Source organism: Silurus aristotelis (genome assembly GCF_946808225.1).
Source record: "Silurus aristotelis genome assembly, chromosome: 5".
Classification (NCBI taxonomy): Eukaryota; Metazoa; Chordata; class Actinopteri; order Siluriformes; family Siluridae; genus Silurus; species Silurus aristotelis.
Genome location: NC_139578.1, coordinates 665908 through 689114, shown reverse-complemented (window position 1 = coordinate 689114; position 23207 = coordinate 665908). Strand labels below are relative to the sequence as shown.

General features: G+C 42.6%; 5 protein-coding genes across 13 annotated transcripts in view; 3 read left to right on the top strand and 2 right to left on the bottom strand.

Moving 5' to 3' along the window:
- acbd5b (acyl-CoA binding domain containing 5b) overlaps positions 1–3934 on the top strand; it is a 7437-nt gene extending 3503 nt beyond the window's left edge. The window contains 7 exon segments of the mRNA XM_083542371.1: positions 588–776; positions 854–933; positions 2570–2766; positions 3035–3290; positions 3453–3503; positions 3592–3665; positions 3792–3934. Coding sequence (XP_083398497.1) covers positions 588–776; positions 854–933; positions 2570–2766; positions 3035–3290; positions 3453–3503; positions 3592–3665; positions 3792–3807 — 863 coding nt within the window. The 3' untranslated portion in view covers positions 3808–3934.
- Positions 3935–4470: 536 nt separating this feature from the next.
- On the top strand, positions 4471–8221 carry tsen15 (TSEN15 tRNA splicing endonuclease subunit). Its single transcript, XM_083542525.1, has 5 exons — positions 4471–4626; positions 5155–5236; positions 5369–5504; positions 5616–5802; positions 6898–8221. The coding sequence occupies exons 1-4, from the start codon at positions 4573–4575 to the stop codon at positions 5782–5784; spliced, it is 441 nt and encodes a 146-aa protein (XP_083398651.1). The 5' UTR covers positions 4471–4572; the 3' UTR covers positions 5785–5802; positions 6898–8221.
- Positions 6282–10373, bottom strand: LOC310726729 (uncharacterized protein C1orf21 homolog). 2 transcript variants are annotated; one of them, XM_083542526.1, is made up of 6 exons: positions 9694–10373; positions 8549–8691; positions 7989–8077; positions 7555–7619; positions 7400–7460; positions 6282–7274 (listed from the first exon to the last, which is right to left on the bottom strand). In XM_083542526.1, exons 2-6 carry the CDS (start codon positions 8640–8642, stop codon positions 7236–7238), a joined length of 348 nt encoding a protein of 115 aa, XP_083398652.1. In that variant the 5' UTR covers positions 8643–8691; positions 9694–10373; the 3' UTR covers positions 6282–7235. The 2 variants fall into 2 exon arrangements, with proteins under 2 accessions (XP_083398652.1, XP_083398653.1); XM_083542527.1 differs by lacking the exon at positions 9694–10373 and adding an exon at positions 8998–9658.
- A 436-nt stretch (positions 10374–10809) lies between these two features.
- Positions 10810–15076, bottom strand: imp3 (IMP U3 small nucleolar ribonucleoprotein 3). Its single transcript, XM_083542524.1, has 7 exons — positions 14822–15076; positions 13290–13397; positions 12869–12943; positions 12010–12089; positions 11613–11664; positions 11448–11520; positions 10810–11314 (listed from the first exon to the last, which is right to left on the bottom strand). The coding sequence occupies exons 1-7, from the start codon at positions 14956–14958 to the stop codon at positions 11288–11290; spliced, it is 552 nt and encodes a 183-aa protein (XP_083398650.1). The 5' UTR covers positions 14959–15076; the 3' UTR covers positions 10810–11287.
- slc35a3b (solute carrier family 35 member A3b) lies at positions 14047–22708 on the top strand. 8 transcript variants are annotated; one of them, XM_083542508.1, is made up of 10 exons: positions 17931–18407; positions 18812–18979; positions 19305–19366; positions 19664–19917; positions 20549–20703; positions 20798–20920; positions 21473–21647; positions 21756–21874; positions 21969–22102; positions 22207–22708. In XM_083542508.1, exons 4-10 carry the CDS (start codon positions 19716–19718, stop codon positions 22301–22303), a joined length of 1005 nt encoding a protein of 334 aa, XP_083398634.1. In that variant the 5' UTR covers positions 17931–18407; positions 18812–18979; positions 19305–19366; positions 19664–19715; the 3' UTR covers positions 22304–22708. The 8 variants fall into 8 exon arrangements, with proteins under 8 accessions (XP_083398639.1, XP_083398640.1, XP_083398635.1 ...); XM_083542510.1 differs by having other exon boundaries at positions 18812–19007; XM_083542513.1 differs by lacking the exons at positions 17931–18407; positions 18812–18979 and adding an exon at positions 14047–14280.
- Positions 22709–23207: the final 499 nt, after the last annotated feature.

Sequence of the window (23207 nt, the reverse complement as noted above, 5' to 3'; positions counted from 1 at the left end):
CTCAGTGGTGGAGGTGGGGTTTATCTGTGTTAATCTCAGTGACGGAGGTGTGGCCTATCTGTGTTAATCTCAGTGATGGAGGTGTGGCCTATCTGTGATAATCTTAGTGATGGAGGTGTGGCCTATCTGTGTTAATCTTAGTAATGGAGGCGTGGCCTATCTGTGTTACGCTCAGTAATGGAGGCGTGGCCTATCTGTGCTAATCTCAGTGATGGAGGAGTGTCTTAAATCTTAGTGAAGGAGGTGTAGCCTATCTGTGTTAATCTCAGTGATGGAGGTGTGGCCTATCTGTGTTAATCTCAGTGATGGAGGCATGGCCTATCTGTGTTAATCACAGTGATGGAGGTGTGGCCTATCTGTGTTAATCTCAGTGATGGAGGTGTGGCCTATCTGTGTTAATCTCAGTGGTGGGGGAGTGGCTTAAGTCTTAGTGAAGGAGGCGTGGCCTATCCATGTGTTTTAGTCAAGGCAGCATTAAATATAAATTTTGTTAGCATATTGACAATAATTCTAGGAAAATGCCTTAGTTTCTTGTCTTTCTCATGTTCTTCTGTCGATAGTCTCTCCCACAAATGTTTATTGCACAGATGTAACGAGGCTAACGGTGGCTAACAGAGCTGAGAGAGGAGGATCTCCAGTGTGTAACAGTAGCATCTCCTCTCTCAGCAAAACCACACACAGCTTCATAAACACGTACGAGGAAGAGGAGGAACTGGAGCACAGCCTGCAGACGAGCCGAGATTCTCCAGAGCGCTTTCTTCAACTCCTCACTGATGGTATCTGACATCGCCCTGTCATAGAAAAGTGTGGCGAGGTAGGTGGTGCCAAGTGATGATGTCACTGATGATGTCAGATCGCATTACAGATGGCGATGATGTCAGTGAGCCCGAGGAGCCGAGTGAGGTGTACAGTGACCTGGTGAGATGGGAAGAGGTACAAACACACCACATTTCATTTCCATCATACTTTCAGAAGAGTTGTTGTTCTCCCACAGCACTGGGTTGCTAGGGGGTGTGGCCTAAAGCATGTGGGCGGTGCCTGTGGATTTGAAGTGCACATCCTTAACCCACAACCCGAAAACTTTCCATATAAGGACGAACAATGAATGCTGGCATAATTATTACAGTGATTCAAAAGTTTGTGCACCCTTCCTTTCATTTCCTGGTTTTTCTAAATGTGATCAGAAAATTCTCCAGAACTTGAATGAATTTAAAGGAACACACTCTTGTTACATGTTTTGCTGATAAAATCAAATCAAATCAATAAAAAAACAACGGCACATTTCTTGCTTTCGTTCCATTCAAAACTGATGGGGGGTACAAACATTTGCTCTCGGCTGAACGCTTTGATATCTGGAGAGAAGAGCTGAAGGTCTTCCACGTTAATCATCCACTCGTGCTCTTCAGGGTCCTAGTGCTGGACATGTTCGAAGAATAAAGTTTATTTAAATAGTATTGGATTTTTACATACAAAACAACACAAGTCAGTGTGTGTGTGTGTGTGTGTGTGTGTGTGAGAGAGATTTGACAATATTCTCAGGAACGTGTAGGTGTTTCTGTGATCAGGTTGCTTTAATAAAGTATACTTTGGTAGTCTGCTTTAAAGGTTAATTCCAGCAGCGACGCCTTACAGATATTTCACTCGCTGATGTTTTCGATCTGATCTGATTCAGGGTTATTTATCTTCAAAATGTCCTCAAAGGCCCCAGCGAGGATTGAACTCGCGACCCCTGGTTTACAAGACCAGTGCTCTAACCACTGAGCTATGGAGCCTTGCGTAGAAGCTCCCGAGCTGAGGAACATGAAGAGCGTGAAGAACGTGGCTGTCTCCAGTAACTGCTTTAAACGTGTACATAAAAGATTAAAGCGAACGTCATCATGTTTTGCATTCCAGGGTGTTCACTTCCTGTTATTTATAATAACCTGGAGTTCATCCAAAAAACACTCCTCTGATTGGTTCAGAGCAGAAGGAGGGGAAGTTTTGTCAAATGATTTGATAAACCATCATATAAACCCTAAAACATGTTTGAATTGAATTTCGTTTTGATCCTTTACGTTTACCGTGCAGAGATTCTCTCTTTCTCTGTTCTTTCTATCATTTACATTTATGTATATTAATATTGTTTGTTTTGAATAACATGAAGGAAGCGATGCTTTAATTCATTAAAAACACCGCAAACTCGATCGACTGCAAAAAAAAGTCTGATCCGATTAAGTCCACCGAAGATTTCCTTCGACTTCCACACGCCCAGAATGATGAGTGTGTGGATATTAATGCCTTAATAAATATGCATTGCTGGCAGTTTGTATGTAAATTAGAGAGCGGGGTCATGCCCTGCAGCCTGAATAATGAGCGAATATATTTATATTCTACACCTCGCTTTCGTATTACATTATTTTGTGAATTATATTCTAATTTGAGTTCATGTTTGGCACTGAAGTGAGAAAGCAGTCCCGAGTCCAGGTCCAGGTTCTTTATACAGAATGAAACAGATCCTCATTAGCGCCTGTAATGATCTTCTTTTCTTCCCAGCAGTGATTTAAACCGGGGTGTGTGTTCATCTCCCCAGGGTTCAGGAGGCCTCCAAGCAGCTGCAGCTCCAGCTAAAGAGCTGGAGGGGCGAGGACCGAGTACAGAGGGTGAGGGCGTGAGTCAGGATGGAAGACCACATGGAGAAACACCTCCCCCCTTCTGTAGAGCGGCACATGAAACGCTCCAATCTGTCATGGTGTCTGCGGCAGGAGGCGAGGGAGTGCGTTTATTACTGTGACAAAACCTGAACAGTTTATTTCTAGTGCACTTGAAATCTTTTGTTGATGGCTGTCAGGCTGAGAAACACCCTAACGAGCGTAAATCTTCCAGTAGCACGCTTACCATAAAAACATTTACATCTTCATCCAGAGCCACTTACAATTATCTCATTAAGACACCTGAGCAGGTGAGGCTTAAGGGCCTTGCTCAAGGGCCCAGATTGGTGGTGCTGGGATTCGAACTCATAACGTCCTGACCAAAGTCCAACACTTTAACCACTAAGCCACTTCTTCCATATAAACTGTCACAAATGTACAGCGTTTTGTGTCAGTTATGATCATTTTTGTGAAAGTTCTTCCTCCTTTCCTCCTTCAGGGTGTGAGTTAGCAGGAGATTCTCTCGCTCCTGTAGTGACATCGATGAAGGTTGGTGAGGATTTGGTGAGCACGCAGATCGTTGTGGCCTTGTCGCGGCTACAGGACGACATGCGGAGTGTATTAGCGAAGCTGGACACACTGGAGGCTCGGGCCATGTCCCAGGTGAGTTCATGTAGGCAACAAGACAAGACGAATTCACACTCCTGTGAAGGACATGGCAACTAATGACTCTTTAGCCTACAGAGTCATATATGAGGAAACAGCGATCTCTGCTGGCTAGGAGGAGAAATCCTGCACTAAACTTTGTGATGATGTTCTCCTCAGGTTGAAAGGTTCGATCTTCGCTCTCAGACTCATACAGCTCTGGATAACAAGGTAGGTGCACACAAGTGTAGAAACATTGGTGCAGATTTATTTGACACCGGTGACCTGTTCAATTTAACAGTGACGTCCTGTGTGTCAGATCTCAGCGGCGTTTCTACTCGCCTGGCCTTTTGTCGCTCACTTTTTGGTGCATCTTTACCTTCAGAAGAAAAGGTTTGTGCAACACATAGTAGGTACATGTAGAGAATTCCAACGATGTGGATTTATGCGAATTTGTGCTAAAATAAAATGCCTTTTTTTATAAATCCAATCTGAAGTGTGTGTTTTCTCATTTTTCAGAAAGATGAAGCTGTAAATCTCAGCTAACGATGGAGACATGAACAACTCGAGTGAAGTATTGAAGCCATAAACATCTTTAAACATCACCAAGACCTGAGGCCTGAGAGATCGAGTCAGATCTGAGGCTTATGTTCAGGAAAACCGAGAAAAAAAAAGAATGAAAGAAATTTACTCAAATGACAAAAATGGTAACGCAATGACGTCAAAACTGACGATCTTTTAAACGGGGTAGTAACTAAAGTAGCGTAAAATTGTTGGTATAAATGATTATAGCTTGTAGAATGTAACATTAAGACACAGTTTTCCTTTTTGTAATGTAGAACAAGTAACAAAATACAATTAGACCTCAAATATTTAATGTTTCGCAGCAGGATTTTACATGTAGTATTTCTATTTATCTGTCGATTTATTTGTAGAAATTTCTTAAATAGAATACTTTTGTGTCGAATAAACAACTTTGTGACTTTTCCGTGACTTTCTTTCTCGTTCTTGTTCGCTAATTCTTCCTGAAGCAAACATTTTATCTTACTCAAATTGACTCATTTTTATATATTGATCTATATGTATGCTAAAATAATATTGAATTATTTTTATACAAATAAATCAATCAATAATAATGATTATTGGAAACCTTTTTATTTGGAACGAACTCTTTAGTTCAACACGGAACCTCAGAACCAGGCTCTTGTTTCCCCCCGGTGCCTTTTAAACAGCGCAATAACATATACGCGTGTTTGGCGTGTTACTGCTCGCGATTTAAAACCAAAACAAACAAGAATTGATGGATGAAGAAAACCGAAAAGCGCCTTCAAACTGGATCACACAACATCCAGTGGTGAGAAAATTCAGGGTTTTATTTTACACTAATGACATTTTTCATGTCTTATTTATTGCACAAACCTTTTCTCCACTTTTAAACATACAAGTGTGCATTACTATCTGATTTGATTAATAATAATAATAATAATAATAATAATAATCTAAAGTCTTATTATGAATAGAATTTGTACCAAAATAATTGAAAGCACGTGTCAAAATGAAATATTCACGTGTGTCCGGACAGGGAAAAAACCGCATGAAATATATAATTAGTATAAATTGTTTAGTGATTTCGGTACTGATCAGTGACTCATTGCTGTATTTTTTATTAATCTTGTAAGAATTGTGAGCGATTTTGCGCGTTGGTGACGTCATTTTTTGGTCATTAGGTCAGTTTATAGTGCAGTATAAATGTGGACAGCAGAGGGCGCTGATCAGTTCACACTTCTTTTAGCTAGCTGTCATGATGATGATGATGATAATGATTTTGCGTTTATCTCTTGATCTTTCTGTTACATGGACGATTTGTTCGTCTCCGGTTCAGTACCGAGACCTGCTGAAGCTGGGCGTGGAGGACGACGCGCAGGTGTACGGAGCCTTCCTGGTTTACCTCGACCTGACCGAAGGTGAGACGACAGGTGTATTATATTGTATTAACACACACCCTCCTGCACCTGGTTAGCTAGCGCGTGAGCCAATTAGCCGTCCTGTTGGCCGCTGTAGCAGCGGTTCGTTAGTGACGTGTTTCCCGTGTGCAGTTCGGCGCTGGACGAGCGTGAGCGCCGTTTCCTGTCCTGATCTTAAGGCGGTTCTTCTGGAGGGGCGTGAACGAGACGGCGAGGGTCTTCGGGTGGTGTTTCCGCTTCCTGCCCACCGGAACGTCAGTCACAGAGAGTGAGTGAACAGATACGAAGAAAAAATTCTTTAAATCTATACTTCAAATAATCCTGAAAAATGCTTTTTTTTTTCATGAATGAAGCTAAAATTGTGTGTGTGTTTTGTCAGTTTGAGGTGCATTGTGGGTCGTGGAACTCCCATGCTCCTTTGCGCCGTGGCCTCTGACTCCACGTTGGTATATCAGCAGCTGAGCGACGGCCTCGTGACCCCCGACCCCCCCGTGGACATCAGAGACCTGGGACGTCGACAGCACCGTAAACGCAGGGTCCAGACGTGACCGACTTTACGTCTGCAGGTCCGAGTCATGAGATTTGTGCTCCAGCAAGAACCAGATCTACTGAATAACCTGCTCATTTTAGAAGGTTTAGAGACTAAAGACTCTGTTTACAAGAAAGTACTTTATTTATCTACGTTTTCACAACAAAATAGTCCCCAAACACAGTGCCTCCTAGTGTTCTTCTGGAGCGTGTTCTGGAAGTCTTCTTATCTTCTGCGGTTCGCGACGGTGTCAAACGGTTTCGGGAAGAGGGCGGAGTCAAAGCGCAAGAGCCAAATGAAGGTCGGTGCTCCCTGTGACTGTGCGTGTTAGAAAACCCTGTCTGGATACCACCTCGTAATTTCATACAAAATTAAACACAGCGTGTGGGTTGAACAGACAAGACTAGCATGCTAACACTATGTAGGTACTGTAACAACGTGAGCTAGCATGCTAGCCGTAGGAAGTGCAGTGACAGTTGTTGGTGTGTGTGAAGCTAGCTACGAGGACACGCCGAGTTTCATATAAAAAGTTTTATTATGTTTGGCAGACAGAGGGGAGACGGGGACGGAACAGAGCACTTTAATACGGCGATGCGCTAAAAAGCATGTCGTCCTTCTTGTTTTTATTTGACGTATTCTGGCGTGATTAGCGGCTCGACAGCGACATGCCTCGGCTCCCTCAGGCTGCTTTCACACCGTAGTGTTTATTGTAGTTTTCTTTTGAACGTACGACAGATCACAGGTCTGGGATGTGGGGGGGATACAAGAGGAAAAACCATCATGGCGGCTTTGTCTTTTTATAAAGAAATAGGTTTAAAGTCCGTGAGTTGATAAGTAGCCGGGGACGGGAAAGTACGTTGCCATGGTTACGAGGGGGAGGGGGTGAGAGAAAGGTGTGAAAGTGGCCTTGGAGCTCGTCACGAAAACGTAGATGCTGAAAGTCCCAAAAACGTTTACAAATAAAATTAACACTTACAGACATGATGATGAGGAAAAAATACTTTCCCAACACACGTGTGTGTGTGTGTGTGTGTGTGTGTGTGTGTGTTATATATATATGGAATGTGTGGGATGGAATTAAATTTGTCCTTTTTTGTTTTTTTCCCCCGGGACGTGACGTCACGTCTGGAAGGAAGAAGAAAAAGAAAGAGGAGGAGGAGGAGAAGCGGAATGTCCGACGCTCGTGCAAGAGGCGTGAAGGCGCCGAGTCCCAGACGGCGTTAATGTTCATGGCTCCGTCTCAAAAATAAAAAGGAAAGAAAGGCTTAGTGTAAGGCAAGGGCACTGTAACCATGACGACGGCGACGTCCATCCGCTTGCCGTCCCCCGTGTTTGGAGCGCCGAGTGAGGAATGTAAACAGGACGCGTTGTGAAGGGAGGAATAAGGGGGCGTAAACTCGCTCGGCCCTCGGAGGACAGGAAGGATGGAGTGATCATCAGGAGGAGGAATAGAGGGATGAGAGCGTCAGGTTATGTCACGTCCTCCTCCTCAGAACAGTAGTCGCGTCCCTGAAAGACAGAATCATACAGGCGGTGAGTCGAGGACGAAGTACCACTTCTTACATACGTGACTCCACCCTCAGTGTTATGCCACGCCCCCCCAGCAGAGGTTCTACCCACGTGAGACGTCTCACCTTTTCGATCTTCTCGTCCAGCATCCTGAAGAACTCCTGCTGGCTCTCGGACGAGTGGATGCTGCACAGAGAGGAACCGAAACGTCAGTGAGAATAAACGTGTGTGTGTGTGTGTGTGTGTGTGTGTGTGTAAAAGACTCGCTGCTCGTACTCACCTGATTTTATTAGTGTTCCCTCCGGACTCTTTGTGTTTGCCTTTGTGCAAAAATGTGCTCTTCTCCTGAAAACAAGCGCACACACCATCACACACGAAACATTAGTGACGTGAAAACACTGCACCTTCACGAGTCACATGATCTCACACGGACTCGTGGGTGGGACTTTAACCATATGCAAATAAAGATGGGGCGGAGGAATCTGATTGGTCGTTAGCCCTGTTTGGCCGGGGTTAGCTTCTCGGCGGGACGAGATTCCTACAAACCCACGTGATCAGACTCCACGTCTAAAGCGACAACGTTTTGTAACATCTTAAAGGTGAAATGTAAAACGTACGCCGAGGAATAAAACACTTAAGGACGTGTTTTTAGGGAAATAAACCTGTCACGTGTGTGTGTGTGTGTGTGTGTGTGTGTGTGTGTGTGTGTGTTACCAGGTGCTCCTGGTTGCGCGTGTTCATCCGCTCCTCCTCTCCCCCGTGTGCGTATTTCACCTTCTCCACTCCTTTCATTTTGTACTCGTCTAAAAACAAACACGTTTCGTTTATCACCATTTCTGTAGGCGTGGTTAATAATTGGCAAAACAGGCTCCACCCACTTTTGTATACGCCCGTATACAAAGCACAGTTCGTTTCCCTGTAAATAAAATCTAATCACTTTCTTCACCTGGGATGTTTTTTTTTACAACTTACATGCAGTTTCACACGTTTTATACATAGAAATCACACACACACACACACACACACACACACACACACACGTTAATAAAATAAGAGGTTAAAGGTCACACTCCTGATTTTACCTGTGTACCAACTTTTATTAAAAACAAAGATGATATGCAGAGAGGAAGGAAGGGGTAGAGGAAAGAAGGGGTACAGGGAGGGGTGGAGGAAGGAAGGGGTACAGGGGAGGGGTAGAGGTACAGGGGCGGGAGGGAGAAAGAGAGGGGGAGAGAGAGAGAGAGAGGGAGGGAGGGAGGGGTAGAGGGACTGACCTGCAGAAAAAGCGTCTCCATTGCTGTGGGTTTTGTCCCGATCCTCCTCATCTCCAGGAACGGACGACAACTGCTTAGCCGAAGCGCAGCCCATCACTCACTCACACACCCCTCTCTCTCCAACATGGTACAGTCCTCCACACCTGAGAGATAGAGCGAGAGAAAAGAGTGAGGAGGAGTTGAAAGGTGGAGGGAGAGAGAGAATGAGAGAAAATGGAGAGAGAGAGAGAAAGGAAAGGTGGAGATGGATAGAGGGATGAATAGAAGTGAGAGCAGTAAGACACTCTGGGACACTAAGTGGAAGTATAAACTGATAGAAGTGACTCGTCGCTGTGGTGTAGGAGGAATAAAACACAGCTGCTGCAGGACAACAATCAGGAACAGTCACTTCATCAAAAGTTTGTGCCTCTGTTGTGCCTCTGCCTTCAGTTCCACCAAACAGGACTGACTGATGATAACAGAGGCGCATCTGCTCCTCTTTCCTCCTCCTGCAGCTGGAGAACTTTTCTTCTCTGGACAGGAAGCAGACAAAAACCCCTTTACTCGGGTGTAAATCTGTCAAGGTCGAGTCCCAATCCACGTCAAAGTGCACTAGGTAGTGCGCCGGGCGCCGTGACGTCACACGGCGTGCACTCAGGCCGCGGTAGGGCACAGGGGGAGATTTGGAGCGAAGCCCGGACTCGGGGGAGAAGCAAAATAAAACGAATTACACACACGCACGTTTCTGACACGAGTCAGACACTCACACGCACGTCAGGGTTTTTAACACGCACAGATTTGAGTGTTTTATACAAACAGGAAGAAGAAATAAAAAGGAGGAAATGAGATACAACACTGAGGCAGGAGCGCGCGCGCGCGCGCACACCCTGATGGCGGCGGTGGTAATTAATGGCCTCAGCGTTAAACAGACACACAAACCACCCCCCAGGAGAAGGGCAATAAATAAACACCCCCCCCTTGAGCAGGACAGAGTCCTCACAGTGCACCATCAGGAGCGTTTTGTGGGAATTTCAGCTCGTTGTGTGAGGAAGAAGGCGGAAAAAACATCAACAACAATGAAAACAAACACTCCCGGGGAGGTTTCCTCCCAACACACCGATTAAACCCGTACACCTTCACCTCGTGCTCACCTGAGCGAGGCTTACCTGAGTGCAGAACTCCGTGTTCAGGTGCAGGACAGCTGCGATTTACACACAAACACACTGCTGTCCGCGTCCTGCATGTGAATTCAGCCGCAGCAGCACAGGCACATGCGAAAGCAAAAGGCTCGCTGGTCGCGTCCCAATCCTCCCTCGCCTCCCTGTGTAGGCGCCCTACTTATTGTGCGACCAAACGGGACACCGAAGAGCCACCTAGTGCACTAGCTGTTCATTTGGGATTCATCCGAGCTACGAGGTCCACTGAAACAAAACGAGTTGATTTTAGTTCCTTAAAAAAAGATCTTTATTTATAAAAATAAGCATAAAAGTTTAACAACTTTCAACAGATTTATAAAGTGAATTAATAGTGTGTGTGTGTGTTTGTCCCACACACACAGCCGTATATCATATACACGAACATTAATTTGATATAATCTAATATGCTTTATCAAAATAGATAAATACATATTACATGTAAACATATAACATATTTATGTATATAATTAAAGTATTCATTTTCCCTTCTTGTTAAATTATAACAAGAACGATTGAAAAGCCGGAGAAATCTGTGAACAGGATGAAAATGAGATACTTCCGGTACCGCCACTCGCGACTTTCCACTTCCGGTTCCCGATTGGGAACTTTCGTTCATATAGAAAAGAATAAATGTAATTTATATTTATATATTATTATATATTTAATAATAATTAATATGTGAAAGACAAATGAAAGAAAATGCGAGGAATTTCGCGTCCACGTGGCGACCGGAAGCAGTTCCTTAGTCTTTGATTTAAAATATCGGCTTAATTATAATAATAATTATAATTAAATCTAAAATGCTTCTTGTAGAAAGAACAATCAAAACATTTATTCACAAACCCCCATTTGTATTTAAATAACTGCTTAAAAAAAAGAATCTTTAAAAAATGGAAACACAATTTTACACAATGATTAAAATGTGTAAATCCTTTGGTCATCAGTGGTTTTATTTACAACATTCCAACAAACAACACAATTAAAACAATGTGCCACAACATGTAGTCGCTGCAAAACGTCCTGAAAAGACGGAAAAGTTTCCACACCCTCACACACGTGACACTGATTAAATAACTCATATTCGACTTTAGTGACCTGAACGTAATTTTATTCAATAAAAGTCGCAGAGTTTTGGGTGCTGAGAGAATTTCATCTGATAAACTTTATACATTTTCTTCTGACCATGTAATAAGCTCCGCCCCCAGCCACCAAAAACTCCACCCCTTTTCCACAGTCGTGTACAGTCAGAGGAGGTCATGTGACTTCCTGTATAATGTATCACTAACAATCACCTGAAATATATTACCACTGGGGAAAACATCAGACCTAAAAGCTGAGATATAAACCGTAGATGCTGTTTATCAGCTCAAATATCTTTCATCTCGCAACTTCACAGCAGCTCTGAATGGATCTCTAGCCGTTTACGCGTGGGTGAAAACGTGTTTCTCGGCAGGAACGTGACAATTGGGGTCCGTTTGTTCTTTGTGTCGTTCCTCTGATACTAAACCCTGAGCAGCTCCTGCAGTCTCGACTCTCCTGAGAGCTGAAAATCCCTCCAGAAGATTTACACTACAAGATCAAAGTCATCGCGCTGTAGAGAGAAAGAGAGAAAAAAGAAAGAGAGAAAAAGAAAGACAGAAAGCTGTAAGTGCTTATGGAACAGGATTATACTGCTGGGGACAGGGTGGGTATTTTACAGGGTGTCTCTCGGGGACATGTCCTACCTCCTCATTATAATTCATGACGTGCTGCTTGATCTTGGATGAGTCCACCCAGGTCACAAAGTCCTCCATGTTCCTGTCAGGAGAGGAGACACTCGTGAGCTAGCCTAGCATGAGAACCCCAACCGGAAGCTCGGATTTTTGCCAATATACAGAAAAACATCTGACCTCGTGACCAGGAAGGCGGGATCGGTGACGATCTCAGGGCCGACACGGATATCTGGAGGCGAGTGAAGGAAGCTAGTGTAGTGAAGAACATCAGAACATTTACATGTGACCACCTCTCGCTCTCAGAACAGATTTTTCTAACCAGACTCGTATCGTAGCCGAGCCCCGGGGGATAATTAGAGTGTAATTAGACTTTAATTAACTCAGTTTAAAACCAGAGACGCAGGTGGATAACTGGTTATGCGAGAAGAACCAACGGCAGTCCAAGTTCCAGCTGCAACACGACGAGAGATTTAAAGGAAAGCGATAATTGCTAACACCTGTGCTGATGATTAGCCTGACGGGAATTAGGGTGAGGGATGGAAACCGGTTATTCTTTCAAAAACATGAAGGATACGCCCCTGCTCGATGAACATGATGGCATTCTTCAAGTTCTGGGCCATGCGCAGTTTCAGCATCACCCATGGTAACCGTCTCCTGGAGGAACATCAAAGGACATGAAAGTTCAAGAGTCACGTGAAATGTGTGTGGGGGTGTGTTTATATTGAATGGTGCAAAAAAAAAAAAAAAACATCCAGCAAACAGTACAGCTCTCTTTCTCTCCACATGCTCCTGAGATACCATTGTTTAGGTTCCTGTAGACTTTCTGAACCTGTCTGATTCATCCTGATGACCTACCCTTCAATTGGAGACCACTCACTGCAGCTGAGGATGTTCTCCATGAACATGAACAGTCTAAAGACCCTTCAAGTTCCTGTGGAGAACCATGAAGATGGATTTGGACTGTAATTAATATAAACAGTCTACTACAGTGGCTCAGGTCTACAATCACCATGAACTCGAGTCTCCATCATTGAAGCGGTGAAAACCTCAACAGTGATGGATCTGTAATGAAGAGTGATCCAGTGTTGAGTTCCCTTTTGAGCCTGGTTCCCCTCAAGGTTCTTCCTCATGAAGTCTCAGAGTTTTTCTTATAGAGACCAATTTATGAATTAAACTGTGTAATTGTAATTGATTTATCTGTGTGAAGCTGCTCTGGGACAACGTTCACGTTTAAAAGCGCTCTACAAATAACACTGAATTGTGACAGGATGGCTACAGTAACTGTTTACGACCGTGTGGCTGAAAAGCATCTCAAAGGGCTTTGAAACGTCGAGGCAGATGAGGTGACCACGCTGGGTTCCTGGACCTATCAAGAGACAACAGACTCGTTCATGACTTACAGATTCCCACAACCCTGGTTGAAGAAGTCGTACCTGCAGAAGGACGAGGCGTTGACGTTATTAGCGAGGCCGAGGCTCTGTTTGGTGGGGATCAGGCCCATGCTGTATCTGTTCATAAAGAACACAATGTCATTCATCACTTGTTTCAAATAAATGAGAAAAGAATAAACCAAATGTACAGTGTTTTATATAAAACTCAAAACAATCGGATCTCAGAGTCACGTGTCGGTTCCTGTTACGCCGCATTCCTCTGGGATGTGGGTTCTTATAAAAGCTATAGAAAACTCAATCCCTTCTCAACCTCTCAAACAGGAAGTGGAAACTCCCAGGTCCTAAAAAATGTCCAGCTTCACGACTGACTGTTACATCACCGAATCTGGAGACTCCTTCCATAAACTCAAATCTCAGAGCTGCAGAGATAAAAGCGGGGTGGAGGTAAACGAGTAGGACGTACAGTTTCTCCAGCAGCTGCGCCGTGCTCTGAGCTCTGAACCCGTCTTTCTCGTCAAGGTCATGGATCTTCTGCGCCAGCTCCCGGATGCTGCGGCTCAGCTTGTTGTACCTACAGGAAACAGGGGGTAAGTGGGCGGAGCAAATAAAAATGATCTGGGGCTGTTCTCTGGACACACGGTCCAGATCTACACAAATCTACACAACACCACTTTAATAACACAATCAATACAACACCTTTATTAAATTGTTTAATTCAATACATAATCAAATCAAATAATATACACTTGGAATGTTTTTCATTTGTATTATTTTCAACAGTGTACAATATGGTGAAGTTAAGAGTGAAGAATCCAAACTATGAAGGAACACGTCTGGAATTCTGTAGTAAACAAAAACGTGTAAAAGAACCCAGAATGCGTTTTATATTCTCGATTCTCCAAGGTAGGCAAACTCCTGGTCTTCTCTCATCAGATACAGAAGGACGTCACCTGGAACGGGTTTCAGGTCATTCAAGAGCTCATTTGTGACATTTCTTAATGCTCTTTAGAGCTTCAGTTTCTTGAGTTCAGAGTCAAAAACCTTCTCAGTGCTACTACACCTACTGTACAAATCCATATTATAGCAGGAAACATCAGTTAAAGAAAAAAAAAGATCCGTCATTACTTTAAGAAATGAAGCTCAATCAATCATCTCAAGAACTTTAAATACCTCCAAAACTATCAAAACGCTATGATGAAACAGGCTCTCATGAGGACCAAGAGCTACCTCTGCTGCAGAGGATACGTTTATTAAAACTACCAGCCTCAGAAACCACAGATTTTCATAAATGCCTTCTGGAGATCAAGTGGCAGACATGTTTCAACATCTACAGTTTAGAGAAGACTGCGTGAGTCACTTACATGGTCGAATTGCAGCAAAGAAACCACTTCTACAGAAGGAGAAGAAGCAGAAAAGACTTGCTTGAGCCAAGAAACACAAGGAATGGACATTAGGTGAGTGGAAAATTGGTCCGATGAGTCGTAACTTGAGATGTTTTGGTTCCCACATGTCTTGGTTAAACATACAGAGCGTGAAGGACGGTTCCTGAATGTGTGGTTCCCACCGTAAAGCATGCAGGAGAAGAAGTTATGATGGTGTGGAGACACTGTTGGTGATTTAGTCCAAACTGAGGTCACACTTAACCATGACATCTCATCTGGTTTACACTTAGTGGGACTATCATTTGTTTTCCAACGGGACCATGAACCTAAAGATACCTCTAAAGTTCTGCATTTGTTTAAGAAGAAGAGTGATGGAGTTAGGACCTGGCCTCCACAATCACCCGATCGAGATTGATTGAGAGTGAAGGAAAAGCAGCACACAAGCACTCAACACCTCTGGTGAAGAGATCATGAAGCTAATTAGGCTACAAATCAGTCATCAATTCTAAATGGAGCTACTACAAAGAATGTAAAATAAAAAAGGTATTCTGTTTTTTTTTTTTTTATAGTTTGGATTCTTTATTTACTAATTTTCGCGCGCGCGCGCACTCACTTGGTGTAGTCCTCTCTCCTCTCGATGTGGTATTTCCGCATCACTTTCACCTCGTGGAGATTTTTGTCCACTTCCCAGTTAATAAAATCCACTTTCTTTAAGAGCTTCTGCTCGTGAAATCTTAATTTACGGACCATTTTCTTTTTCCGTCACACACAAATATAAACCGTAAAAGAAGCCGCGAGCCCTCACGTGCGCGTCTCCTCCTCGCAGTGCTGCGTGCCGCTTTACGACGCTGCTTCGTTCCGTACTGCGCATGCGTGCTATTTCACGACAGTACGCCGCGTTTGGTGGCAACTCGTTGCAATACTTGTGCACTCAATTAGTTTAATATACACACATTTCTCGATGTTTGGAATCATTTAAAAAGAATTTTTTCATTCCACCAATTCATAGTTCTTCTGGCAACGTAAACTATATGGACAAAAATGCATATAGGAGATTTTCACTGAAGGATCGGCTGTGAGACACATGAACGGCCTAAAGATCCATGAAGTTTCTTAACAACTCAAGAACTTTGAGGATTGATATCACCAGTCTGCTACAATGTGCTCACCACCACAGTTTGCATGAACAGTTCTGCATTCGAGCATCTATCACTAAGCAGCACATCTCAACAAAGATGGAACTGTAAGGAATGACATTCAGTGTTGAGGGTGAAAACGAGGTTCCCTTTAGAGTCTGGTTTCATCCTCATGACATCTCAGAAAGCTTTTCCTTCACGACACTCACCACTGGATCACTCATTAGGGAGAAACTTGTAAGGAACAATTTTATAGGCAATAAACTCATACATTCCAACTTTATAACCTCTTTATCTCTGTGAAGCTGCTTTGTTAAAACAAATCAAACTGAATTCAATTGAAATGTTGGTGTGAAGATTGGAGATAAAATCCCACTAGACACCTTTGGTATAAGACAGAACTGCAGCGATGGGGTTAAGGGCCTTGCTCAGGGGCCCAGGAGTGGCAGCCAAAGTCCAACAGCGTAATCACTGATCTACCAGCTTGAAAATAAAGTCTACATGGAATTTCTTTGGCGTTGAGTTGGGAGACCATTCCCACAGATACACTGTATATTATATTATAGTAAAACGTTGGCATTGTGGGGAATTGTGTTGCATTTATGACGTGTTATTGTGCGTTTGTGCAGATTATACACATATACACGGAAGATTTGTTGGTAGTTGATGGGGATTTGATTGCATTACAGTTAGTTAATTTGGTGAAGTGAAGTGAACACGATTTGGATTAAATGTTTGTTATAAACAGAATTATGGCGTGTTTTTTTCCCGTCTTGAAGTGCATTACGTATGTGCGTATTCTCACGTGTGTGTAAGAGTCGCTCTGAGACTCAGAGGCCAGTGAATGCGACCTGATTTTGTATGTGTGTTGGATTTTGTGATCTCCTTGTCAGCGTTTATGCAGATGAGTAGGTGTGGCTATGCTGAGTGGGCGTAGCATGTTAGCATCAACCAAGCTACACAACTTAGTCATACTTATCAGCACAGTGTCAGTGTAAAGCTGCTTCGAGACGATGTTCATTGTTAAAAGCGCAATACAAATAAAGATCAATTGAACTGAATTAAACTACGGGTTACGCATGAAGATGTTTGTCAAAAAGGATGTGGCTGTTGGATACATTATGTGGTCGTGTGTGTGTGTGTGTGTGTGTGTGTGTGTGTGTGTGTGTGTGGACTTCTTTAACTCTGAGTCTATCACTGATTGCATGCAGTAAAGGTTATTACAGTTTATCTCGGCTGCTTTTTAGCGTTTGACAAATAATCCTTAATTTTTTGCAAATCAGTGAAGTGCATTTCTCGAAACTCTGTGTACAAAACAGCACAAAACGTTGTGTTTCTCGCAAAAGCTTGAACTTTTCTTAAAATCCTCAGTCCATCTCTCAAAAGTAAATATTTATGTCAATGAACATCTCATTCCCATCAGAATGAAAAGTCCCTCCGTTATTGTTCACAAACAAAATCAGAATATTTTCTCATGTTGTCAGTATGATGCACAGTTTCAGTGTTTCTTGATATAAACCATGTTTTGGATCACGGCGACTGAAAAAGCACAAAATTTGACTTCCTTCTGTTTGATATCTGATTTTCAGCAGCACAAATTCATTTATTAGATCAGACATTTGATTTATATTTATTGCAAGAGACCAGACAGGATTCACACTTTTACTGTACTGCACAAGTATTCGTTCATTTCTTAATTGTTTGTCTATTTTCAGAATGTATTTTGTGTTTTCTCTCTCCAAGATGTTTTGAGGGTTAAAAATGTTCAGGTGAAACCGGTAGATTATATTTCAGTCAACATGAACATAAACAACTGATACTGTAGGAAACAGCAGACGCTACATTAAATTAATGTACAAAAGCGTTCACAATTTGATCAAAGCAACAAGAAATGTTCTTATGACGTGCACATGTGACTTCATGATGTGGAGGAACAAGTAGTTTTGAGAAATTTAATTTCTGATCTGAGAAACGCTCCAAAGCGACAGAGAAAAACTGTAAAAGAAGACATTGGCCTCAAACCCACACACAAACACACACACACACACACACACACACACACACACACACACACACACACACACACACACACACACACGAGACTTCCCCTGTATACACACTTAGGCAAAAAGCTTCTTGTGTGTAATACAGGTACAGAGTCTGTTTCAGGGAGTCCATGTGGCAGGTCGGGTGTGTGGATGGAAAAAACTTTCTCAACCACCATCTATGCACAAACATATAAACACACACACACACACACACACACACACACACACACACACACACACACAGACACACAGAGGGGACTGTTTAGTCCCCCCCGCCCCCTCCAAAAGGCAGTATAAGGCAGCCAGTGTAGCTGCACTCTGACGCCTTCCTCCTTGGGGTCCATGTTCACACTAACGTCAGTGAATTTCAGCAATTTCAATTACAAAACCAGCAAATGTGTTTCATGACATCTGATTGAATACACACACACACACACACACACACACACACACACACACACACACACACACACACACACACAGAGTGGTATTTTAGTGGGTGTGGTTTACAGCAGTGACTCGCTGGAAGGTCTAGTCTGTAGCTCTGCTGTTCCTCTTTCCACACTGCTCACAGAGGGACTGAGGGAACAACTGGATGTCATTTGTTTTTCACTGGACTGGAAGAGTGGAGGAGTGGACAAGTGGAGAAGAGGAATTCCAAAAGAGTAGAAGAGTGTAGGATGGAAGAGTGTAGGAGTAGAGGATTGGAGAATTGGATAAGTGGAAGCATAGAAGATTGAAGGAGAGGAAGAGCTGAATAATGAAGGAGTGGAAGAGTGGATGCATGGGGGAATATTGGATAAGAGTGATAGAGCAGTGAAAGAGTAGAAACAGGAGTGGAAGAGTGGAGGATTGGAGGAGTGGAAGAGTGGAGAATTGGAGGAGTGGAGAATTGGAGGATTGGAGGAGTGGAGAATTGGAGGATTGGAGGAGTGGAGAATTGGAGGATTGGAGGAGTGGAGAATTGGAGGATTGGAGGAGTGGAAGAGTGAAGAATTGGAGGAGTGGATTGGAAGTAAGTGGTGTGTGAATTTTATATGTTTAATATAATTTTAAGATTTTGTATGTTTGTAATAAAAGTCGTTTTTATGAAAGCAGTGAGAATCACAGGGTCTGTATAAACTCTCTCTTTCTCACTCTCTCTCTCTCACTCTCTCTCTCTTTCTCTTTCTCTCATTCACCCTGCATCGGTCTATGACATTCTTTCTCTCAGGTTGAAACACCTGTTGTAATAAGTCAGATAATGATATAATGATCAGGTTGTTATTCTGACTGCAAATTGCACATAAAAACATGATACATTTGGAGCTGGATGTTGTTGCTTCAAGCCTGTCAGGTTATTCAGGTCCAGTAACAGATCATTTAAGGAAGTCGCGATCAAGTCATTTCTCACGTTTATTAACCAGTTCTTCATTACAGCGTCAAGCACTTTATACTGCAGCTCTGCTCTTCATTTGGGAGAAAGGAACAGAATCCGGACTGGGACTCGATTTATTACGACTTGCATTTGAAAAAAAAAAGAGAGAATATTGAATGGTGACAAGATCAGATCCCAACACTGCCACGCTGCCACTGCCGGGCCCCTGAGTAAGTCCCCTAACCCTCACCTGCTCAGGTGTGTGATAATGTGATAGTAAGTTGCTCTGGATAATATCTCACTATACAATAATAAGTAATAAACAAATGGTACCACCATTAACAAACATTGATCTTGTGTAAATAAAGTGCACTGCAATTAAAACACACACAAACACACACACACACACACACACACACACACACACACACACACACACATACACACACACACACACACACAAACATACACGAGCCAAGTAAAAGTTCTTATCTGCCGCTAGCAGTTTGATTTCCACCTGACCTCGATGAGTGAAAGTTTGTGTTTTGTCTTCAGGGATGCGTGTGATTGCATTCAGGACGTGAGGGAGTGTGAGCAAGCTGAACAGACAGGAGCAGGTATGACTTCACCTTCCATCAAACGCCAAGTGATAAACATGTCCTGAACCTGTTCACTTAGAACATTTACATCATAATAATCCAAATATTTTACAGCAAAATATAGTTTTTATCTGCTTATTGTTACTTTCTGTTATTATTTCCTTATAGCAGCGATAAACGGTGCTCATGTTCCTCTTTTTCATTCTAGACATTCTTTCTCTGGTACATCTAGACTGCCATGTAGTTTGTAGATGAATTGTGTAAGAATCACCTTTTGCATGTGTTTGTGTGTGTTTGACCCGTCTCTCCTCTCAGACCGTGTCTCTCCAATAAGCCGACATCGTTCAGCCTTGATAAGGTGTCCACCATGTCTCCAGTGTCAGTTTCCCAGCGGCTGAAGTTCACTGCTCTGGGGGTTCTGGTTCTCCAGACCACCTTGCTGGTCCTGACCATGCGCTACTCGCGCACTCTTAGTTCTGAAGGGCCGAAATACCTCGCGTCTTCCGCCGTGGTCTTCTCCGAGATACTTAAGCTCCTCACCTGCACCATGCTTGTCTTCCACAGCAGCAGTGAGCTTCAGTCTGCTTTCACATTTGTTTTGAGCTTTGCTTTATAGGTGGAGCTCACGGGCCACGCTTATGAAATCTATTAATAATGTTTAATAACATTTTAATTAAATAATGATAATAATAATAATTCAAAATATGCATTTGCACTTGTCATTGCAATTTTTTATTTCAACGTATTTTTTTTTACTGAGATATAAATGACAGATGCAACAACAAAAAATTTATTTTTTTTAAGTATTATTTTAATATTTCATTTAAATAGCAATTCAAAAAAGTTTTAAAGAATAAAATGTAATAATAATGTTAATATAGAATAATATACACATATAGAAATATTTTATAATAATCAATTAAAGATTAGAAAAGCAGTTAATTTGATGTTAAATGGTTGGAAAAAGTGAAACTATTTTATATGTTTTTATCGATTTAATCTTTATTATTTTTTAAAGACTTTTTTTCTTCTTGCTTTCAATATCATTGAAATTAAATAAAAAAAAAACATTTGTAACTACTGGAATAAAATTTGATTAGATTTGAATCTAAAAGCATTTTAAATAAAAATCGAGCGCATTATTTTTATAAAGTATTTTTTTACGCTATTTTTTGCTGAGTGCTGTTTTGTGTTTGCCAGGTTTCAGTGTTCGAGGCCTGAATCAGGTGCTGAAGGAGGAGATCATGAATAAACCCTTAGACACGATGAAGCTGGCGATCCCGTCGGGAATCTACACGCTGCAGAACAACCTGCTCTACGTGGCTCTGTCCAACCTGGATGCTGCGACGTACCAGGTGACCCACAACTTCATTTTAACTGCACATATATAGTGGAAGTGTGAGCTGAGGAGCAACAAGCTTCATCCTGACCTGTGGGTTTGTTTTCCAGGTGACATATCAGATGAAGATCCTCACCACCGCTCTGTTCTCCGTGTCCATGCTCGGGAAGAGACTTCGGATCCTCCAGTGGCTCTCATTACTCGTCCTAATGACAGGCATCGCCTTTGTACAGGTAACAGCAACCTGGCGATCACGTGGTTGTGATATTTACACTTGATTTCTTCACAGGGATCTGAGTGATTTAGTTTAGGGTTTAGGAAAAGTTTGGAGAGAAGTCCTTCCAGATGTTTTGGAGGGCGACAAGTCAATGAAATGACCAACTGACAGGGAAGATAAATTGTCACATTTTGTCAATTTAAAATTCAAATGATTTTAATGGCTCTGATGTCATGTGTTATGTTACATTGTTACCCCACAACCCTCCCACAAAAGGGCGCGGTCTTGGTTTCTAACTCTGATTGGCTTCATGTGGGTCTGATTATGACTGCATTCATTCGTTCTGCTTCTCAGTGGTTTGTATGATTCAGGAACTTCAGATGGCATGATTCGTTTTATCAATATTGAATTATCGCAACTAACCCCCATTATCCATCCACTCTTGTGGACAAGGATGTAATGGAGGAGTGGTAAGCAAACACACACCTGAATAAGCAAGCAGATAAAACTGACACACTGTCATGGCTGGTTGGTTTAATATCTATTTCTATATCTTTCTGACTCCCAGTGGCCCTCACCGTCTCGCTCCAGCTCTGGGAAGAAGGAGGTGGTTGTGGCTTCACAGTTAATGGGTGTCCTCGCTGTGCTGGCCGCCTGCTTCTCCAGTGGCTTCGCTGGCGTATACTTTGAGAAGATCCTTAAAGAGAGCAGCCAGAGCGTCTGGATACGCAACATCCAGCTGGGTCCGGGACCATTTCTATATCTCATTTCTGATCCATTTACGTGTTTGAGGTGATATTCTTATTAACATGATCTTTGCTTTGCTCCTATTGCTTCTGCCTCTCCTGCAGGTTTGTTTGGTCTTATCTTTGGCTTAATCGGAGTGTTTGTGCAAGATGGGGATAAGGTCTGGGAGAACGGACTTTTACAGGGTTATAATGGCGTGACCTGGACTGTGGTGGTTCTACAGGTGGATCACTTTCATGTTTTTTTCTCCTTCTCATGACGTGCATGCACTTTCTGACATCTGTGTAATCCAGAACTTTGTTTTAATCGGACTCTAGGCTTTGGGTGGCTTGATTGTGGCGGCGGTCATCAAATACGCAGATAACATCCTAAAGAGCTTTGCTACATCTGGCTCCATCATGTTATCCACGCTCATCTCTTACTTCTGGCTGCAGGACTTTAATCCCACCAGGTATCGCAGAAACCTTCACACTAATGGATTAAATCCAGATTCTGTTTTCAAAATTCCTGAATTTCATATCTGAAGCATAATAATTTTTCTCGTCTCTGCAACAGTTTGTTCTTCGTGGGTGCTGCATTGGTCATCATAGCCACGTTCCTCTATGGGTATGACTGGAGCTCTGGTGTAAACTCTAGTACAAGGAATGTGTGATCATGACATTCTGAGGTGAAGAAGAAGCAAGAGGAAAAGAGTGTATGAAGATCAAAGGTGTGATGGCATAGGTGATAGTAAAGGGCTAAAGCATTGATGCTGATGTGAAGTGGTTTTGGCAGAAACTGCAACTGCAGGGTGAAAGATACAACACTGAGGAACACTGTGAGGAACACTGTGAGGAACACTGTGTCTGTGGTTTAATCATCAGCCTGATGGTCTCTTTTTCTCCTGGACTGCAATAAAAGCCAGAGGCTGTTACTTTTCGAGATGCTCAGTATCGTTTTATTCAAAGCCACCCCCCACACCCCCACCCAAAGATCTCACCACCCTTCAGCAGAAACAACAGAAACGCATCACAGTTTATTTCCAATCAATAAAACCATTGACATGCAAAAAAAAAAATCTCCTCTATCGCTTTGTTTCTCAAATTTTCTGTGCTTAAGAGTCCAAGGCTTCTTCTCATTCTTCTCCTCCTTCTTCTTCTCTGCAGTTAGCTAGCCTGCGTGTAGCCGTTGCATAGACTTGATATGGATACGAAGAAGCGATATTCAAATTGAAATCAGCTGTGGAGACGTTCAAGTGTGTTGATCTTCGAGAAAATTGTCCTTCATCTGATTTTGATAAAATCGTTAATTTATTTATTTTTTACTTGAAGAAAGAAGTTCAAGATCAGGATGATTTTTGTCGGTGTGACATCCAGATGTGCTGCTGGTGAATAACATCCTGGTTTAATACAAAGCTCTGTGTGTGTGTGTGTGTGTGTGTGTGTGTGTGTGTGTGTGTGTGTGTGTGTGAGAGAGAGAGAGATCTAGTCACGTGATCACTTCAGTCACCTTGTAGGGTTGAAAGCTTTAAAGGGTCGGGAGCTGATTAAGGAATAATTTAGATAGATAGATAGATA

What these genes read in the sequence shown, in the direction of transcription:
- tsen15 (XM_083542525.1), top strand. Translation starts at nt 4,573, where the DNA reads ATGGATGAAGAAAACCGAAAAGCGCCTTCAAACTGGATCACACAACAT. An exon ending in GGATCACACAACATCCAGTG is followed by an intron (nt 4,627 to 5,154) that starts GTGAGAAAATTC and finishes TCTCCGGTTCAG; the next exon opens with TACCGAGACCTGCTGAAGCT. An exon ending in TTACCTCGACCTGACCGAAG is followed by an intron (nt 5,237 to 5,368) that starts GTGAGACGACAG and finishes TCCCGTGTGCAG; the next exon opens with TTCGGCGCTGGACGAGCGTG.
- LOC310726729 (XM_083542526.1), bottom strand. Translation starts at nt 8,642, where the DNA reads ATGGGCTGCGCTTCGGCTAAGCAGTTGTCGTCCGTTCCTGGAGATGAG. An exon ending in CGCGCAACCAGGAGCACCTG is followed by an intron (nt 7,620 to 7,988) that starts GTAACACACACA and finishes GCTTGTTTTCAG; the next exon opens with GAGAAGAGCACATTTTTGCA. An exon ending in GGGAACACTAATAAAATCAG is followed by an intron (nt 7,461 to 7,554) that starts GTGAGTACGAGC and finishes CTCTCTGTGCAG; the next exon opens with CATCCACTCGTCCGAGAGCC.
- imp3 (XM_083542524.1), bottom strand. Translation starts at nt 14,958, where the DNA reads ATGGTCCGTAAATTAAGATTTCACGAGCAGAAGCTCTTAAAGAAAGTG. An exon ending in CATGTTCATCGAGCAGGGGC is followed by an intron (nt 11,665 to 12,009) that starts GTATCCTTCATG and finishes ACTCGCCTCCAG; the next exon opens with ATATCCGTGTCGGCCCTGAG. An exon ending in TCATGAATTATAATGAGGAG is followed by an intron (nt 11,315 to 11,447) that starts GTAGGACATGTC and finishes TTCTCTCTACAG; the next exon opens with CGCGATGACTTTGATCTTGT.
- slc35a3b (XM_083542513.1), top strand. Translation starts at nt 19,716, where the DNA reads ATGTCTCCAGTGTCAGTTTCCCAGCGGCTGAAGTTCACTGCTCTGGGG. An exon ending in GATACGCAACATCCAGCTGG is followed by an intron (nt 21,648 to 21,755) that starts GTCCGGGACCAT and finishes CCTCTCCTGCAG; the next exon opens with GTTTGTTTGGTCTTATCTTT. An exon ending in CAGGACTTTAATCCCACCAG is followed by an intron (nt 22,103 to 22,206) that starts GTATCGCAGAAA and finishes TCTCTGCAACAG; the next exon opens with TTTGTTCTTCGTGGGTGCTG.